At 59.5% G+C, this 15,750-nt stretch overlaps 1 protein-coding gene across 2 annotated transcripts; it reads left to right on the top strand.

Annotated features, from left to right (window-relative positions):
* The first annotated feature begins 1,867 nt into the window (after nucleotides 1-1,867).
* ABHD17A (abhydrolase domain containing 17A, depalmitoylase) lies at nucleotides 1,868-13,472 on the top strand. 2 transcript variants are annotated; one of them, XM_064280136.1, is made up of 5 exons: nucleotides 1,868-1,939; nucleotides 8,724-9,263; nucleotides 10,492-10,686; nucleotides 12,749-12,928; nucleotides 13,022-13,472. In XM_064280136.1, the coding sequence occupies exons 2-5, from the start codon at nucleotides 8,941-8,943 to the stop codon at nucleotides 13,245-13,247; spliced, it is 924 nt and encodes a 307-aa protein (XP_064136206.1). In that variant the 5' UTR covers nucleotides 1,868-1,939; nucleotides 8,724-8,940; the 3' UTR covers nucleotides 13,248-13,472. The 2 variants fall into 2 exon arrangements, with proteins under 2 accessions (XP_064136206.1, XP_010599769.1); XM_010601467.3 differs by lacking the exon at nucleotides 1,868-1,939 and having other exon boundaries at nucleotides 4,907-9,263.
* Nucleotides 13,473-15,750: the final 2,278 nt, after the last annotated feature.

Here is a 15,750-nt window from a genome sequence, read left to right as displayed (position 1 = left end):
CATGATCCGACGAGCACTCCTATTTCCAAGGCAGAGGCTTGCGGAGGCAGGAGGCTCTGGGGGCGGTAGCCCCCTCCCATATAGCCGGAAATGTGGCTGCTGAGCTGTGCTACCGACACCGTGGGAAACCAGAAAACAGGCCGGAAACCACCTCCACAGCAGAGCCCCCACCCCCAGCTGTGCCCTGAGGGGAGGGCCCGCCAGATCCCGGGGCCTCAGGCTTATCTCTGTAAAATGGAGCCAAAGATTAAAGCCCCTGGGGACAGGGGCTGCGGCTGCCTACAGGGGGAAGGGACTTATGAGTGGGGTGTGGAGACAGGGACAAGGCTGCAGGTAGAGGCAATGGTATGTGCAAAGGCCCCGGGGCCTGGAAAGACTTGCTGGCCAACTAATTCTGCAGTCCTGCCCCAGGCTGGTCTTGTCTGCCTCTGCCTTGTCCCTGTCATCTCTCAGACAGGTTTCCCCAGTCAGCCTCTGCCATGCTTCTCGTTTTGTTCCCAACCCTCATCCTCAGCCAGTCTCTTCTCCCCGTTCATTGTGTTAGTATCCGCCTTTCTCCCTACAATGTGACCCTCCAGCTGGGCCCGGACTGGGGTGAGGGCTCGAACTGAAAGAGTGTCAGAGGTCTCTGGGTAGTGCAAACGGTTTGCTCTTGACCAGTTTGAACCCACTCAGCAGTGCTGCAGAAGAAAGGCCTGGCGATTTGTTTCCTAAAGATTACAGCAGGGCTTCGAACCGGTTCGTTCCAGTTTGAACCCCTGCTGAGAATTTAAATTTCCGCCCCAGATATACTGAATCAGAATCTACATTTTAACAAGATCCCTAGGTGATTCTTATGCATAATAAATTTTGAGAACCACTGTGCCACTGCTGGGACCCTAGTGGCGCAGTGGTTAAGGGTTTGGCTGTTAATCAAAAGGTCAGCAGTTCAAATCCACCAGCCGCTCCTTGGGAACCCCATGGGGCAGTTCTACTCTATCCTAGAGTACCTACCAGTCAGAATTGACTCTACGGCAGTGTTTTTTTTTTTTTTTTTTTTTAGAGCTCTACCAGTGCTTCTCAGAATTGGTCCCTAACCAGCAGCATTAGCAACCCCTGGGAACTTGTGAGAAATGCAAATTCTCAGCAGGGGTTCCAACTAGAATGCATCAGTTCAAAGCCCTGGACTACAGCCAAGAAAACCCTAGGGGAGCTCAGTTCTACTCTCTAACACATGGGGTCCCCATGAGTCGGAACTGACTACATGGACTCAACGGCACTGGGTTTGGTTTTTTACATGACAACGAGGTAAAAAATTCATTCATTTATTAACATATACATATTTCAATGTAATATTTTAAAAAATCAAAATTAACTTAATAGAACCCATGATAAAATTTCAGCCTTTTAAATAAAAGCAGAAGCACTTGCACAACCTTACCCCACTGCTTCACCTTAGTCTGGGCCGTTTCTAATAAAACTTTATTTACAAAAAGAGGCAGCCAGCTGCAGGCGCCAGTTTTCCAACTTTTTTAATAGAGGATTGTAGTTGTCTTTATTTTGATAACTGAGATTTTGGGCGCGCCCGCACAGCGCCCTAAAGAGGAAAAAGCCTCACACGCCTCACCCTAGTCCCGCCCTCGAGCGAGTGGAAAGTCGTGTCCGCAACCCGGAGTTCGAGCCCCGCCCCAGGCTGGGACCCAGCCCCGATGCGCGGAGCCCCGCCCCCAGCAACCAGACCACGCCCCCGGACGCGCAATGCGCCGCCGCTAGGGCCTCGGCCCACGCGCGCTGTTTGCGTCACTTCCGGGGCGGTGGCGGGAGCGACGCTCACTTCCGCCCGCGGGAGAGCGGCGGTGCCGGAGGCCGGGCCGGGGCGCGGAGGGACCGACGGAGGCACGGGCGGGCGGCCGGGCGCCATGGAGCGCGGCCCCGGGGCCGGGGGGCGCGGACTAGGGCGGTGAGTGTCGGGCAGGACGTGCACGGTGGCGCGGAGCCGGCTTGCTCCGCCGGCGGCCGTTTTGGGGGGCCGGGCCGGGCCGCGAGGCCGGAGCAGCCCAGTGGACGCCCCTGGGACCCCCGTATTCTCAGGGGCGACCTGGGGTCCTGCCCGGAGGGCCCTCGGGCCAGGGCGGAGACCGCGGGTGGGCGTGTGTGGCCGTGGCAATCACCTGCCCCCTCACCCGTTCAGCCCCCGACGTGGGGTGCGCGCCCACCGTCCTGGGGTCGCGGGTTCTGCTCCCCCCGGGCTTGCCCGCCTAGCCGGACACCCGGCCTCCACTCTGTCCCCCGCAGCCAGTCAGTGGTCGAGCCTTGATGCTGAGACATCACCCCAGATACGCCTGCACCTTCTCCGGCGTCTTCCTGGCCCGGTTCCCCCGCCCCACTACAGTCCGTTTCCCGGGCCCCAGCCCCTAGCCCGTGGTGTCCAGCCCCGGCTCAGGACTCCCCCGTGGCTCCCCGCTTCCCTGAGGATGAAGCCCAGACTCCACCGCAGGGATCACAGGGCCCTGGCCTTGGCTTCCTTTGGGACCCCTGTGCTTACGGCGCCTTCCTCCCGGGCTGGGCTCTGGCCAGAACGAGCCACCTGCAGTTCCTGGAATACTCTGTGCCTCTGGGGCTTCGCACATGCTCTTCCTTCCTCCCCGTGCCATGTCACCTGGCCACATCCCTCTGCAAGCTGCAGACGGCTCTTTCCAGGCAGCTTTCCCGACCTGACTGGCTGGGTGAGGTGCCACTCCAGCCATCTGTATTTAGGCCGTCTTGTAGTGTTGAAATTGCATAGTTGCTTGTCTGTCAGCTGCGTTAACTCCACCAGCCAGCACCAGGCCTGACAGTGGGGCTTCCAGGGTGTGCTTGTGGGTGGAACTGATGGGGTCTTGTGTGCCGGGTGAGCAAGGGCATACTCAGTGATGCACCGCACAAGACTGTCCCCTCAGAGGGCCCCCCTCCCCTGTTGTATCAGCCAGGGCTGTCCAGAGAAACTGAACCAGTAGGATAACATCTGTATGTAAATATCTATGTATATATGTAGAAGGAGTCCGGGTGGTGCAGTGGTTAAGAGCTCGGCTGCTAACCAAAAGGTTGGCACTTCAAATCCACCAACCACTCCTTGGAAACCCTGTGGGGCAGTTCTACTCAGTTCTCGTTGGCCGTGGGTTTGGTTTTTTTTTCTTTAATGTGTATATATGTAGAAGGAAGGAGCCCTGGTAGTGCACTGGTTAAAGCACTCAACTCCTAACTGAAAGGTCAGCAGTTTGAACCCACAGGCTGTTCTGCTGAAGGAAAATGTGGTGGCAGTCTGCTTCCATAAAAGTTTACAGCCTTGGAAACCCTATGGGGAAGTTCTAGTCTGTTCTGTAGGGTTGATATAGTTGGAATCAACTCGATGGCAACAGGGCTTTTTTTTTGGAGTGTATATAGAAAGAGGAACCCTGGTGGTACAAGGATTAAAATGCTCAGCTGCTAACCAAAAGGCTGGGGGTTGAAACTGCCAGCTTCTCCACGGGAGAAAGATGTGGCAATCTGCTTCCGTAAAGATTACTGTCTAGGGAACCCTATGGGGCAGTTCTCCTCTGTCCGATGGGGTTGCTGTGAGCTGGGGACCAACTCGACAGCAGTGGGTTTGGTTTAGTTTTTGGTATATGTACATGCAGAGAAAAGGTCCCTGGGTGGTGCAAACAGTTTGCATTCAACTGCTAACTTGAAGGTTGGTGGTATGAACTTACCCAGCAGCACAGTGGAATAAAGGCCAGGTGATCTGTGATCTCGATACACATTAGAGCCAAGAAGCCCTGTGGAGCAGTTCTACTCCGTAATGCATGGGGTCGCTGTGAGTTGGAGTCAATTTGAAGACATTGGGTGTGTTTACACAGAGGTGGGGAGACGGATGGATTTTAAGGAATTGGCTTGTGAGACTGTGGGGACTGGCTAGTCTGAATCTGTAGGGCCAGCCAGTAGGGTGGAAAGCCCGGCACGATTTGTAGGTCATTGTCTTGAGGCAGGATTTTTTCTTCGGGAAACCTTAGTTTGTGCTCATGAGGCCTTCAATTGATGGGGTGAGGCCCACCCCACCCAGATTATCCGGGGTGATGGCCTTTACTTAAAGTTTGCAGGTTGGAGGTATTAACCCCATCTGCAAAGTGCAGTGCCTCCACAGCAACACCTAGGGGAGTGTCCCCTCGGGAGAGTGACAGAGACTGATCCTCACACCCGTCATACCGGCCCACCCTGGAGGCACCTCTTTCTCTCCTGTGGCTTACCCCTTTCCGCTTTGCCACAGACCACAGTCCGTTCAACAAGTATGTGTTGTTGTTTCTGGGTCCCACTGAGTCCTGACAGTAGAACTGTCCCCTAGGGTTTTCTTGGTTATAATCTTTACAGGAGCAGATTGCCAGGACTTTCTTCCAAGGAACTGCTGGATGGGTTCACTTAGCTGCCGAGTGCTTAACTGTTGTGCCATCAGGGCTCCTTCAAGACGTACTTGCTGAGCTGAAAAACCAGATACGGGTCCTGACCAGGCACTCCTTGGAAACTCTATGGGGCAGTTCTACTCTGTCCTGTAGGGTCACCGTGAGTCAGAACTGGCTCGACAGCAGTGGGGTTGAGGTCCTGCCCTCGAGGAGTGTCTAGGGGGGTTTGATTTATGGTTAAACATGTAACAAATAAAAAGCGTGGAACCATGAGAGTGTGTGAGGGGGTCCTAACCTGCTGTGGGGAGTCCTGGGCAGGTTTGGGGGTCCTGATTGTGTTTGGGGGGTTCAAGAAAAGCTTCTTGAGGAAGCTCTCTAAAGGGTGGATAGGACAGGGGAAGGACCAGCTGGCAAGATTGGAGAGAGGTGACCCAGGCGGGGAGCAGCATGGCTGTGGGCTGTGGAGAGCAGGGTGGTGAGTGGGGGGCAGGGCAGGGTGGGGGGCTGGGGCGGTGAGGCCTGAGAGGTCTGTGAGCAGGAAGCAGGCCCTGGAAGGGTTTGGCCTTCATCCTGACACAAGCGTGAGGCCCTGGGGCCACCCCAGAAGGGAGTGTGTGACCAGATTGGTGTTGCAGGAAGACCCTTTGGCTGCTGGGAGTAGATGAACCAGTGTATGGTAGGGGCGGAGTTTGAAGGTAAAGCCAGTAGATGAGGCCCCAGTGATGGGTGGGGTCCAGGGGGGGTAGCGGGAGCTGGCAAGGACAACTATGGGTTTCTGGCTCAGTTTGTGGAGCCTTGACCACCCTCAGGTGCCCCTTCGTTCCTGAGGTTGCCAAGAGCCTCCTACCTGCCACACTGGGCTCTCAGCCAGGCTTTCCTCTCAGACTGACCTTCTATGGTGCCACCCCAAACTCCAGAACCCTCAGCACACTGCAGCTTCACCTTTTAGGGCCCAGACCTCTTTGAGCATATGGTAAAAGCTGTAGCCCAGGGTCCCCCTCCACCCCAGCATTGCTGACATGGGGGCTGGATCATTCCCTGCGGTGGGGCTGTCCTGTGCACTGTAAGGTATGGAGCAGCACCTGTGGCCTCTACACACTCCACACAGCAGAGCGTCACCCTCCTCCCAGTGGAATGTCTCCACACATCACCCAGTGTCCCCTGGGGGCAGAATCGTCTCCATCCAAGAACGTCTGCTGTAGACTACAAGGAGCCCTGGTGGCGCAGCAGTTAAGTGCTCGGCTGCTAACCAAAAAGCCGGCAGCTCAAACCCACCGGCTGCTCCGCAGGAGAAAGATGTGGCCGTCTGCTCCCGTGAAGATCACAGCCTGGGAGACCCTGGCGGGGGCGGTTTTACTCTGTCCTGTGGGAACTCTAGGAGTCGGAATCAACTCCGCAGCAGTGGGCTTGGTTTTGGTTTTTGCAGTAGACTACATGCTCTCTGAAAAATAGTCTCACATAAAATTTGCATCCTGTTTGGGGGCTCGGGGGATCCCTGAAGCTGTCAGTGCCCCTGGCTTGCCCCGCTGCCTCCTTGCATGCCTCAGTATAGTGATTGCCGCCGTGTGCCCCCAGCATCCAGTCTCAGGTGGCAGGTCTGGGGATCAGGTCTGTTTCTGGGCCTTGGAGGAGGTGGCTGTGTGGCAGCAGGACCCCTTGCTCTCCTGTGGGCCTGAGACTATGAACGGGTCCCGTGTGGCTCTTTCTGCCTCTCAGTACGTGCCTCTCCAGCCCAGAGGTTGTCAAACACAGTGACCCAAGAGCTAGATGTGTCCGGTGCTCTGTCTTCTCACACGGGGTTGCGTGCGTGTCTCCGTCCCTTGTTCTTCTCTGCGAGTGGGTAGACTTGTCTTAGGGCTCCGTATTGTTTTTGTGATTGCCTGTTGGCTGCTCTGCACACGACTATAGCTGTTTTAGCCCTTTGTTGTTATTGTTGGGTGCCACCGAGTCAATTCCACCTCCTAGCGACCCCATATGATAGAGCAGAGCTGTCCCATAGGGTTTTCCAGGCTGTAATCTTTATGGGAGCAGATGGCCAGGTCTTTCTCCCACGGAGTCCTGGGTGGATTCAAACCACTGACCTTTCAGTTAGCAGCATAGTGCTTAACAACTGCACTGCCAGGGCTCCTTTTTAGCCCTTTAGCTGTTTTCAGTTTAATGTGACATCGTTTCCCAGTGTTCTTCTCTGATCCAGACCTGCACTGGGCCCCTGTCATCTCATTTACCTTCCTGAGCAGTCCTGTGGGGTTCAGATGAGGGGACTGAGACCCCAGGGGTCAGAGGACTTGCCCCCATCACAGAACCCCTGTGTGGCACTGCCTCAGGGGTCAGATGACTTCCCCCAGTCACAGAACCCCTGTGTGGTGCTGCCCTGGGGGTCAGGTGACTTGCCCCCAGTCATAGACCCCTTGTGTGGTGCTGCCCCCGGGGTCAGGTGACTTGCCCCCAATCACAGATCCCCTGTGTGGTGCTGCCTCAGGGGTCGGGTGACTTGCCCCCAGTCACAGATCCCCTGTGTGGTGCTGCCCCGGGGGTCAGGTGACTTGCCCCCAATCACAGATCCCCTGTGTGGTGCTGCCCCGGGGGTCAGGTGACTTGCCCCCAGTCACAGATGCCCCGTGTGGTGCTGCTGAAGCAGACACCCGTGTTAGATCCTAAGGCTGCTGCAACAAGTGGCTCAAAGACAACAAAAATTTATTGGGCTATTTCCGGAAGCCAGAAGTCCCAAATCAAGGGTTGTGCTCCCTCTGGAGGCCTCTACCAGCTTGTGGTGGCTGCCAGTAATCCTTGGCGTTCTGGGTCTTGTAGACGCAATACCCCAGCCTCTGCCTCTGTCTTCACGTGGACGTCTTCCCTCTGTGTCTCTCTCTGTGTCTTTACACAGCCTTATAAGGACCCTTGTCATTGGGTTTAGGGCCCACCCTGACCCAGTGAAGGAGCCCGAGTGGCACAAAGATTAAGCACTCAGCTGCTAACCAAAAGGTTGGCAGTTGGAACCCACCCAGCAGCTCCATGTGACAAAGAGCTGGTAACCTGGTCCTGTAAAGATCGTAGCCTAAGAAACCCTACGGGGCAGTTGTACTCTGTCACATGGGGTCTCTGAGTTAAAAACTTGTTGGCACCCGACAGCTAACCCAGTATGGCTTATTTCCAAACAATGTCACATTCTGAGGTTGTGGGTGGACATGGCTGCCCTGAGGTGGGGGTGGGGCAAGTCTGGGTGTGCTGTGCACAGAAACATGGTGGAGACCAAGGGGGTCCCTGGCCTGGAGCAGGAGGTGTGCGGGGATGTGGCTGGAGGGTCGGGTCTGCTCACCACGCCCTGTACACGGAGGGTGGACTGAGGAACGTGGCTTCCAGGGCAGGATTTGGTGATCCCCAGCTGAGTGTCCCGGGGCTGCTGGAATAAACGACCACAAACTGGTTGGCTTAGGACAGCAGAGTTTTATTTTTTATTGTCTCACGGTTCTGGCCACTGAGCTGACCCTGACTCATGGCAACCCCAGGTGTGGCAGTAGGACTGTGCTCCGTAGGGTTTTTGTTTTTTTGTTAAATAATTTTTATTGTGTTTTAAGTGAAAGTTTACAAATCAAGTCAGTTTCTCACACAAAAACCCATATACACCTTGCTACACACTCCCAAGTACTCTCCCCATAATGAGACAGCCCGTTGCTCCGTAGGGTTTTTAATGGCTGAGTTTTTGGAAGCTGATCGCCAGGCCTGCCTTCCAAGAGGCCTCTGGGTGGACTGAAACCTCCAACCTTTTGGTTAGTAGCCCAGTGCGTTAACAGTTTGCACAACCCAGGGACACCTCTGGAGGCCAGAAGTCTGTATTCAGCGTGTCGGCAGGACTGTGCCCCCGCTGTGTGCTCTAGGGCAGGACTGCTCCTTATTTCTTCACTTCCCAGGGTTGTGGATGGTCCTTGGCCATTGGCTCCATCACTCCTGCCTGTGTCTGCCTTCGCATGGCCGTGTTCCCTCCATGTGTCTCTTAGGAGGACAACCCTTGTGTTGGGCTAGGACCCACCCTTGGCCAGTGTGACTTCATCTTAACTCGATCACATCTGTGAAGACCCTGTGTCCAAATAAAGCCACCTTCCGGGTTGCAGGTGGACGTGCATTTTGGGGGACACTAAGCCTAGGGCGCAAGCCCAGGAAGGGTGCTAGCCTGAGGGCGCAGCGCACGGTCAGCAGTCCTTGGGGCTCCTTCCTCCCGGGGATAGTGGCTGGACCCCTGTGCGGAGGGGAGCACCGCTGTCTGGGCAGGACAGGGTGCGGCTGGGCTGTGGGGTGCCCTGCCCGGAGGTGCCCACATCTTGCTCTCTCCCACAGGGTTTCCCACTGCACGGTACGGCGGCGCGCGGCTGCGAGGCTCCCGAGGGCTCGGCGTGGACCGCGATGGGGCCGGGCTGCAGCCTCCTAACGGGGCTCTTGTCTGGGGCGCAGGCCGAGGGGACGCTCGCCCCCCCGCCCGCGGCTCAGAGCACCCCCACACCCCCCCTGCCGCGCAAGGTCGGCCGGCGTCGTCGGCGGGGGCCCGGCACCCGCCATGAACGGCCTGTCGGTGAGCGAACTCTGCTGCCTCTTCTGCTGCCCGCCCTGCCCAGGCCGCATCGCTGCCAAGCTCGCCTTCCTGCCACCAGAGCCTACCTACTCGCTGGTGCCCGAGCCCGAGCCGGGGGCTGGCGTCGCCCCCTCAGGCACCCTGCGGGCCTCAGCCGGCCCCCCTGGACGCTGGAAGTTGCACCTGACTGAGCGGGCTGACTTTCAGTACAGCCAGCGGGAGCTTGACACCATCGAGGTCTTCCTGACCAAGAGCGCCCGGGGCAGCCGTGTCACCTGCATGTACGTGCGCTGTGTGCCTGGCGCCAGGTGAGCCGCGGGGGCAGAGGGTCTTAAGGGACACCGGTCAGCGTGACCCCCTTCTGCAGGCTTGTCCTTACTCCTCTGGGGGGATAAAGGTCATGATCACTGCAGGCAGTATGGGTCCGCTCTGTACTGGGTACTGAGAACGTGACTGAGGGTCCTGGTGATCCCATTTCACAGAGGGGAGCCTTGAGGTTCAGCTGGCCATCCCTGCCTATGCATCATACTGCCAAAGGGTGGGGACCGTTCTTACCTGATCCCCAAATAAGGAAACTGAGGCTCAGGGTGGGGCTGGCTGACCCCATGCCGCAGCTCCAAGCGACCATGTTGCCCGCCTGCTCCGCAGGGTTGCCAGCTTTTTTGTCTCAGTGCTCAGCTGCCTAGGAAGCTCTCCCGGGTCCTGGGGGCCCAATGAGGCCTTGGTATCCTGGCAGGCAGCTTGGGACACCATGGCTGTGTCCACATTAACAAGGGTACATGGCCCAGGTGGCGTCACAGGTCCTGGGCCACCAGGCCTGTCTTCATCTGGGGGCTTGGGCAGCTCCTCCTGGGGTCATGGGTGGAGCCCGGCAGACCAGGTCTGAGTCCAAAGGGCAAGCCTTCCCAGTTTGGTTCAGGGGTGGGGCTGGCGGGTCAGTGGGTGGAAGGCTCCAGGGCTTCCTTGGACAGCCAGCCCATCCCTTACCCTTCACGTGACCTGGTGCAGACTTTGCTCCCACAGGACCACCCTGGGACCCAGGCAGCAGGGCATGAGGGGCAGGACTCCTGTCAGCTGTGCATGAGTAGAGGGTTGACAGCTGATCAGATGCCACCCTCCTACTCTGGGAGGTTCTGAGCAGCGGGTGCATGCCTGTGCTGTCCTCGGGCAGGTGAGGCCTCTCCAAAAGGAACAGCTGCAGAGGAGACGTGGGTGCTGCCCAGGGATGAAAATGACCCATCACCCTGCAGGTCCGCTCTGTGCTGAGAACGGGACCGATGGTCCTAGTGACCCCGTTTCAGAGAGGGGAAGTCTGAGTCTCAGTCGGCCGACCCTGTCCAAGGGACAGGAGGAAGGAGGGGCTCTTTGTGGCACAGGTGCCTATTGCCCTGCCAGGGGGACAAGCCACAGAGGTGGAGGTGGCCCAGCCTCCTGCCTCTCCACCCCCCTTCCCCACCGGCTGTGTGACCTCTCGGGAGGGACGCACCGTGGTGACCTGTCCTCCTGGGTGCGGGCCGCCCTGACCTGTGCCCCCAGGTACACAGTGCTCTTCTCGCACGGCAATGCCGTGGACCTGGGCCAGATGAGCAGCTTCTACGTCGGCCTGGGCACACGCATCAGCTGCAACATCTTCTCCTACGACTACTCCGGCTACGGCGCCAGTTCGGGCAAGCCCTCGGAGAAGAACCTCTACGCCGATGTCGATGCTGCCTGGCAGGCCCTGCGCACCAGGTGGGCCACAGGGCCAGGTGCTGCCCCCAGGACAGACCCAAGCCTCAGGGCAGGGGCTGTGCAGCTCTGCCTCAGCCTGGGGCTGGGGGCCAGTCCCCAGCTCCCGACTGGGAGGGGTCAGCCTAGAGTGTATTCTCAGAGAGGTGCCCAAACCTAGGGACACCTGGGTAGGGCAGGAAGACACCCACCAGAGGGGCGGTGCCTGGCTGCTGTGCCCTCACTTGGCAACAGGTGTGCTCCATGTGTGGAGCCCAGGTTGGCTGGTGCTGAGGCAGAGGCCCGGCAGACCTCAAACCCCCTGGGCGTAGGACACGGGTATGGTGCCCTGCCATGGGAGCCCTAGCATGGGAGGAGGGGCAGACATTCCTGGCACCCCCCTGGGCAGGGTCAGAGTGGTGGGGAAGGACCTCTGGTCACCCGGGGGTGGGTACACAGGCTTGTGGGGTGCCGCAGACTCCTGGGGTGCCCATGCCAGTACAGTCCTGGCAGCAGCAGGTTGGCGAGGTCCCTCCAGGCTTGGCCACTGCTCACAGCCACACACTGAGCCGCGGTGCCGCTACTTCAGCCTGTCCCAGCTTTACTGCAGACTCTTAGTCTTGAGCTCTTTTCTGCCCCATCCCCGCCCTGCTGGCCACCAAGTCCCCCCACTGATTCACATAGCTTGTTCTCGTGACCAGCAGTGGCTGAATCCTGTGCCCAGCCCCTGCCCTCCTGGAGGTGGCACCTGCCCCCCTCCACACACACACCGGTTCTACCTGCTCTGGTGGGAACCAGGTGTGGCACAGCAGAGCTGGCCCTCGGGAGGTGGCAGCCCAGTTGCCATGGCGACGTACTGGCTGCAGGCCCTAGGAGCAGCATCCCCTGGCGCCGTGGCTCTGGGAATTTGTCCTGGGCTTCCTGGCTGTGGGTCTGCCAGCACCCAGCCCTGCCTCTGGTGCCCGTGTGCTCCTGCTCTCAGCTGTTTCTAGTCCTTTCTCCAGTTAGGCAGTGAACACTCGCTAATGCCCCCTCTGTTGTGGCCGAGAGCCCTGACCTCCATCAGTCTGCCAGCTTTGGCCTTCAGAAAGGCCTTCCCTTAGCCTCAGGGGCTGGGATGGGACTAGGGGAGAGGCCACCGCATCAGCACATGTTCTCTTGGTTGGTGTTGTGATGCCCAGGTGGCATTTGGGCCTCCCTGCCTGGAGCTGAGTGGTCAACTGGGCTTGAGCTCAGCACAGGTGGCCATGGCAGCTGGGGCAGCAGGCCAAGGGTGGCCAGGGCAGCTGGTGGGGCTTGGAAGAGGCCTTGGGTAAAGGGAGAAGACCAGGTGCTGAGATTGAGTCAGGTCGCCCAGGCAAGGCCCTAACTAGCCCTGGCCCTTGTCCACTGGGAGGAGGGGTGTCCTCATGGGGCCCCTTGCAGCCAGTGGCCTGGAGCTGAGTCAGCTGCTGTCAGGTCCCAGGTTCTGGAAGGGGAAGCTGGATGCTATACTCCCCCGGGTGTGGCGGTAGCAGGTCTCTGGAAAGTTCAGAGTCCAGGACGTGTCCACCACGTGGGGCTGGTGCTCAGAGAGAAGGTGGGCCCCAGCCCTGCAGCCCCAGGTTACCTACTGTTCATCTGGGTGGTTCTAAGCACTCAAGCACAGGACTGCTCAGGCCCAACCCTGTGCGAGGAGACCGCTGGGCATGGCTGCCCCTCAGATGCCCACGGCCAAGGGGCAGGGGTGCAGAAGGAGCCCAGAGAGTCTGTGGGGAACCCCAGGTGTGACCGGAAGGGTGTTCTAATCCCGGAGCAGAGAGGCCGGTCGCTGCTTCCAGATCAGGAGGCACGGGATTCCCAGTGTCTGCCCTGGTCTGGCTGTGTGTGAAGGGTGGGGGTGGAGAGGACACCAGGGCCTCCCCTGTCCGAAGAGCACAGCGCAGCCCTTCCACACGCTCACCCCCGCAGGTGCTGGGGGGGGCAGGGAGGATCCCTGAGACCCTTGGGGAGTGCAGGCATGGAAGAGTTCTGCAGGAGGAAGGGGGGGTGAGCGTGCGGCCCTGTGACTGGCGGCACTAACCCCGCCGCGCCCCGCCCCCGCCAGGTACGGCATCAGCCCCGACAGCATCATCCTTTACGGGCAGAGCATCGGTACGGTGCCCACCGTGGACCTGGCCTCGCGCTATGAGTGCGCCGCCGTCGTGCTGCACTCCCCGCTCACCTCGGGCATGCGCGTCGCCTTCCCGGACACCAAGAAGACCTACTGCTTCGACGCCTTCCCCAAGTGAGCGGGGGGGGGGGGGCACGGGGGCGGGGCCACAGGGCCTGCGTGGGGGAGGGGGAGGGCGCGGAGGCCTGACGCGCTCCTGCCCCGCAGCATCGAGAAGGTGTCCAAGATCACGTCGCCGGTGCTCATCATCCACGGCACGGAGGACGAGGTGATCGACTTCTCGCACGGGCTGGCGCTCTACGAGCGCTGCCCCAAGGCCGTGGAGCCGCTGTGGGTGGAGGGCGCCGGGCACAACGACATCGAGCTGTATAGCCAGTACCTGGAGCGCCTGCGCCGCTTCATCACCCAGGAGCTGCCCAGCCAGCGCGCCTAGCTCGGCAGCCGCGCCGCGAGCCGGCCTGGACCTCAGCAATAAGGACCTCGCCCCGTCCGCCCCGCCGGGGGCTGCATGAGAATCCCCGGCCGCCCGCGCGGCACGGGCAGGGACAACCCCGCCTCGCCCCAAGGGCCGCGGGCCTTGGACAGGCAACGGAGCTATGCTCTCCTTTCCTTCTGGAAGCAAAAAAAGCCCTGAAAAGAAATTAAAGATTTAAAATTTTCGGGCTCCTCTCCCGGCTTCCATGGCCCGAGCATGCCGTGGTTCGGGACTCTGAGAGCTCTTGGGACTTCTGCCCCCCAAGACCACCTCTTCTGGGGCTCACAAATGTAGCTTTCTCCGGGGTGAGGTGGGGGTGGGCCCAGACTGCTGATTGCAAGGGCGGGGGGAGGCGGCAGCATTTGCACCCAAGACCACCTACGTACTTGCCCTGGGCGCTCGCGGGTGGACGCGGTGCGTCCGTCTCCAAGGCAACCCTGGGCCCCTGTAGCCAGTTCGTGTCTGGGCTCAGCCTGCAGTTTTCACAGGGGCGCTGTTTTTGGCCCCGACCCGCCGCCTGCCCACTCTCTGGGCCCCCGATGCAGAGGGGGCAAAACCCACCCTAGACCCTGGTGCCGAGCTCTTGGCACCTCAGAACCCAGCCGGGCCGCTCCTTTGAAACGGGCAAGTTTAGGGCAGTGGCGGGCCCGTGGCTCCCTGGGGTCTCCCCAGGGAAAGGCAGCAGAAGCTAGGGTTTAGGTCGGGGTCCCGGGGCGCACCCACCCCAGACCCAGGTGTCATCCGCTCCAGCGATACGCCAGGCGCGCCCTTCTGCCAGTGGGACCTTTGAGCCCCGTCCTCCCCCAGGAATGCCCTGGAGGGAGGGCCGGGCTCATCTTCAATTCCCGGAGCGCTGTCTGCAACCTTCGGGTGAGAAGGCTGCTCCTGCATGCGGTCTGCTGCCCACCGCACAGAAGACGGAGGGACGCCAGGGGCCGAGCCGCCAGGATTGGGGGCTGCCTCCGCCCGAGTCCGCTCGGAAGCCTCGGCCCCTTTAAAAGGGGGCGGTCCTACATTCTGGGGGGAAGGGAACGATGGCGCTGGGGCTGGAGTCACGTGCTGAGGCCGCGGATGGCGCGGAAGCGGAGGTGGCGTCCTGCGCGCGCGGAGATGGCCGCGGGGGCCGGGTTCCGAGCGCGGGGCCGGCGGCTCGTGGCCTCGCTGTAAGTGGTGGGCTGCGGCGCGGGGCCGCCCGTGGGGTTCCTGGGAGGGCGAGCCTGCTGCGAGGACGTGGAGGTGGTGGGACAGGAGGAGCCTGGCTCTGCGCAGCGGCCCCGCCGGCTCGCCGCTCCCGGGAGCTGGGTGACCATGCACACCCACCCGCCAGTTGTATGGCAGTGCGGGATTACACCCCCACCAAGCTGATTGAATTGTGTGGGAAACTCCAGGAGAGAGGAGAGAAAGTAGTGCAGCTTGCTTATTACGTCTGTGGGATATTAGAGGAGACGGCGCCTCTTTACGTGGAGATGAGACAGAACAGATGAGCGGTATGACCACCCACCCCGCCCTCTGGCAGCGTTTACAAGCTGCTCGGAACACAGAGGGCACACACACATGGACTGGTTCACCTTGTGTTGTAGAAAGGTGTGGCCAAATGAGGGATCTGCCAGGTAAGTCTGGGAAATGGTCTGCGGTGGAGTTACAGCAACTCACACTGGAGCTAGGGATGCGCCACGCCGTTTATGCCGAGCACTTCGGGGACCAGATAGTGAACTCTGCTGCAGGAGTGACAGCAAAGACCGTCCAGGCGGCCGCACCCTCCTACGGCAAGCTGGTGGGTGTAGGGAGAGCCTCAGTGGGCTAGATGTTCTACCAGGTGGGACAAGCCACAGCAAACTCGGGTGAAACTCAGAGGGCTAGAGAAAAGGGGGCGGGAGCTGTGAGAAGAGAGAAAGGAAAGGATGAAAGCACTGCAAGACGACTGTACAAGGACCCCTTGAGAGCACCCCGGAAGTAGATGTAGGTGGACTTAGAGGCTGTGGGATGGCAGTAGAAAAGATAGATAAACAACAGAATGCGGTTTTGATCAACGTTTGGAAGAACCTGAAGCCGGAGTAACAGTACTGCCCTTTGGGTCCCACTCTCCCCCTCAAGGAACTTTACCTTGCCGCCAGGTGGGCCCTGCCAATCCATAGGGACTAGGAGTGGAGCTGAGGTCACCTGCAGGTCAGGGCCCTGCAGGTGGACCGGAGGCCCCACGTAGAGGTCATAATAACATTGGTCAGGAGCAAACAGTGGGTGCTAGCTCTGGTTGACACAAGGGCAGAATGCATCCTTGTCTTTGGAAACCCTGAACGGTTTTGAGGACCACCCCCGCAATTGATGGGTATGGCAAAAAGACTATCCATGTATGTCACGTACTCCTGACCCTACAAATAGGATGTACTCCCCCTAAACTGTATCAAGTTTATATTTCCCCAATACCAGAATACATCCTAAGGATGGATGTCTTCATGGGACT

Source organism: Loxodonta africana, chromosome 3, assembly GCF_030014295.1.
Source record: "Loxodonta africana isolate mLoxAfr1 chromosome 3, mLoxAfr1.hap2, whole genome shotgun sequence".
In the NCBI taxonomy this organism is placed as follows: Eukaryota; Metazoa; Chordata; class Mammalia; order Proboscidea; family Elephantidae; genus Loxodonta; species Loxodonta africana.
This window is presented reverse-complemented; position numbering and strand designations above follow the sequence as displayed.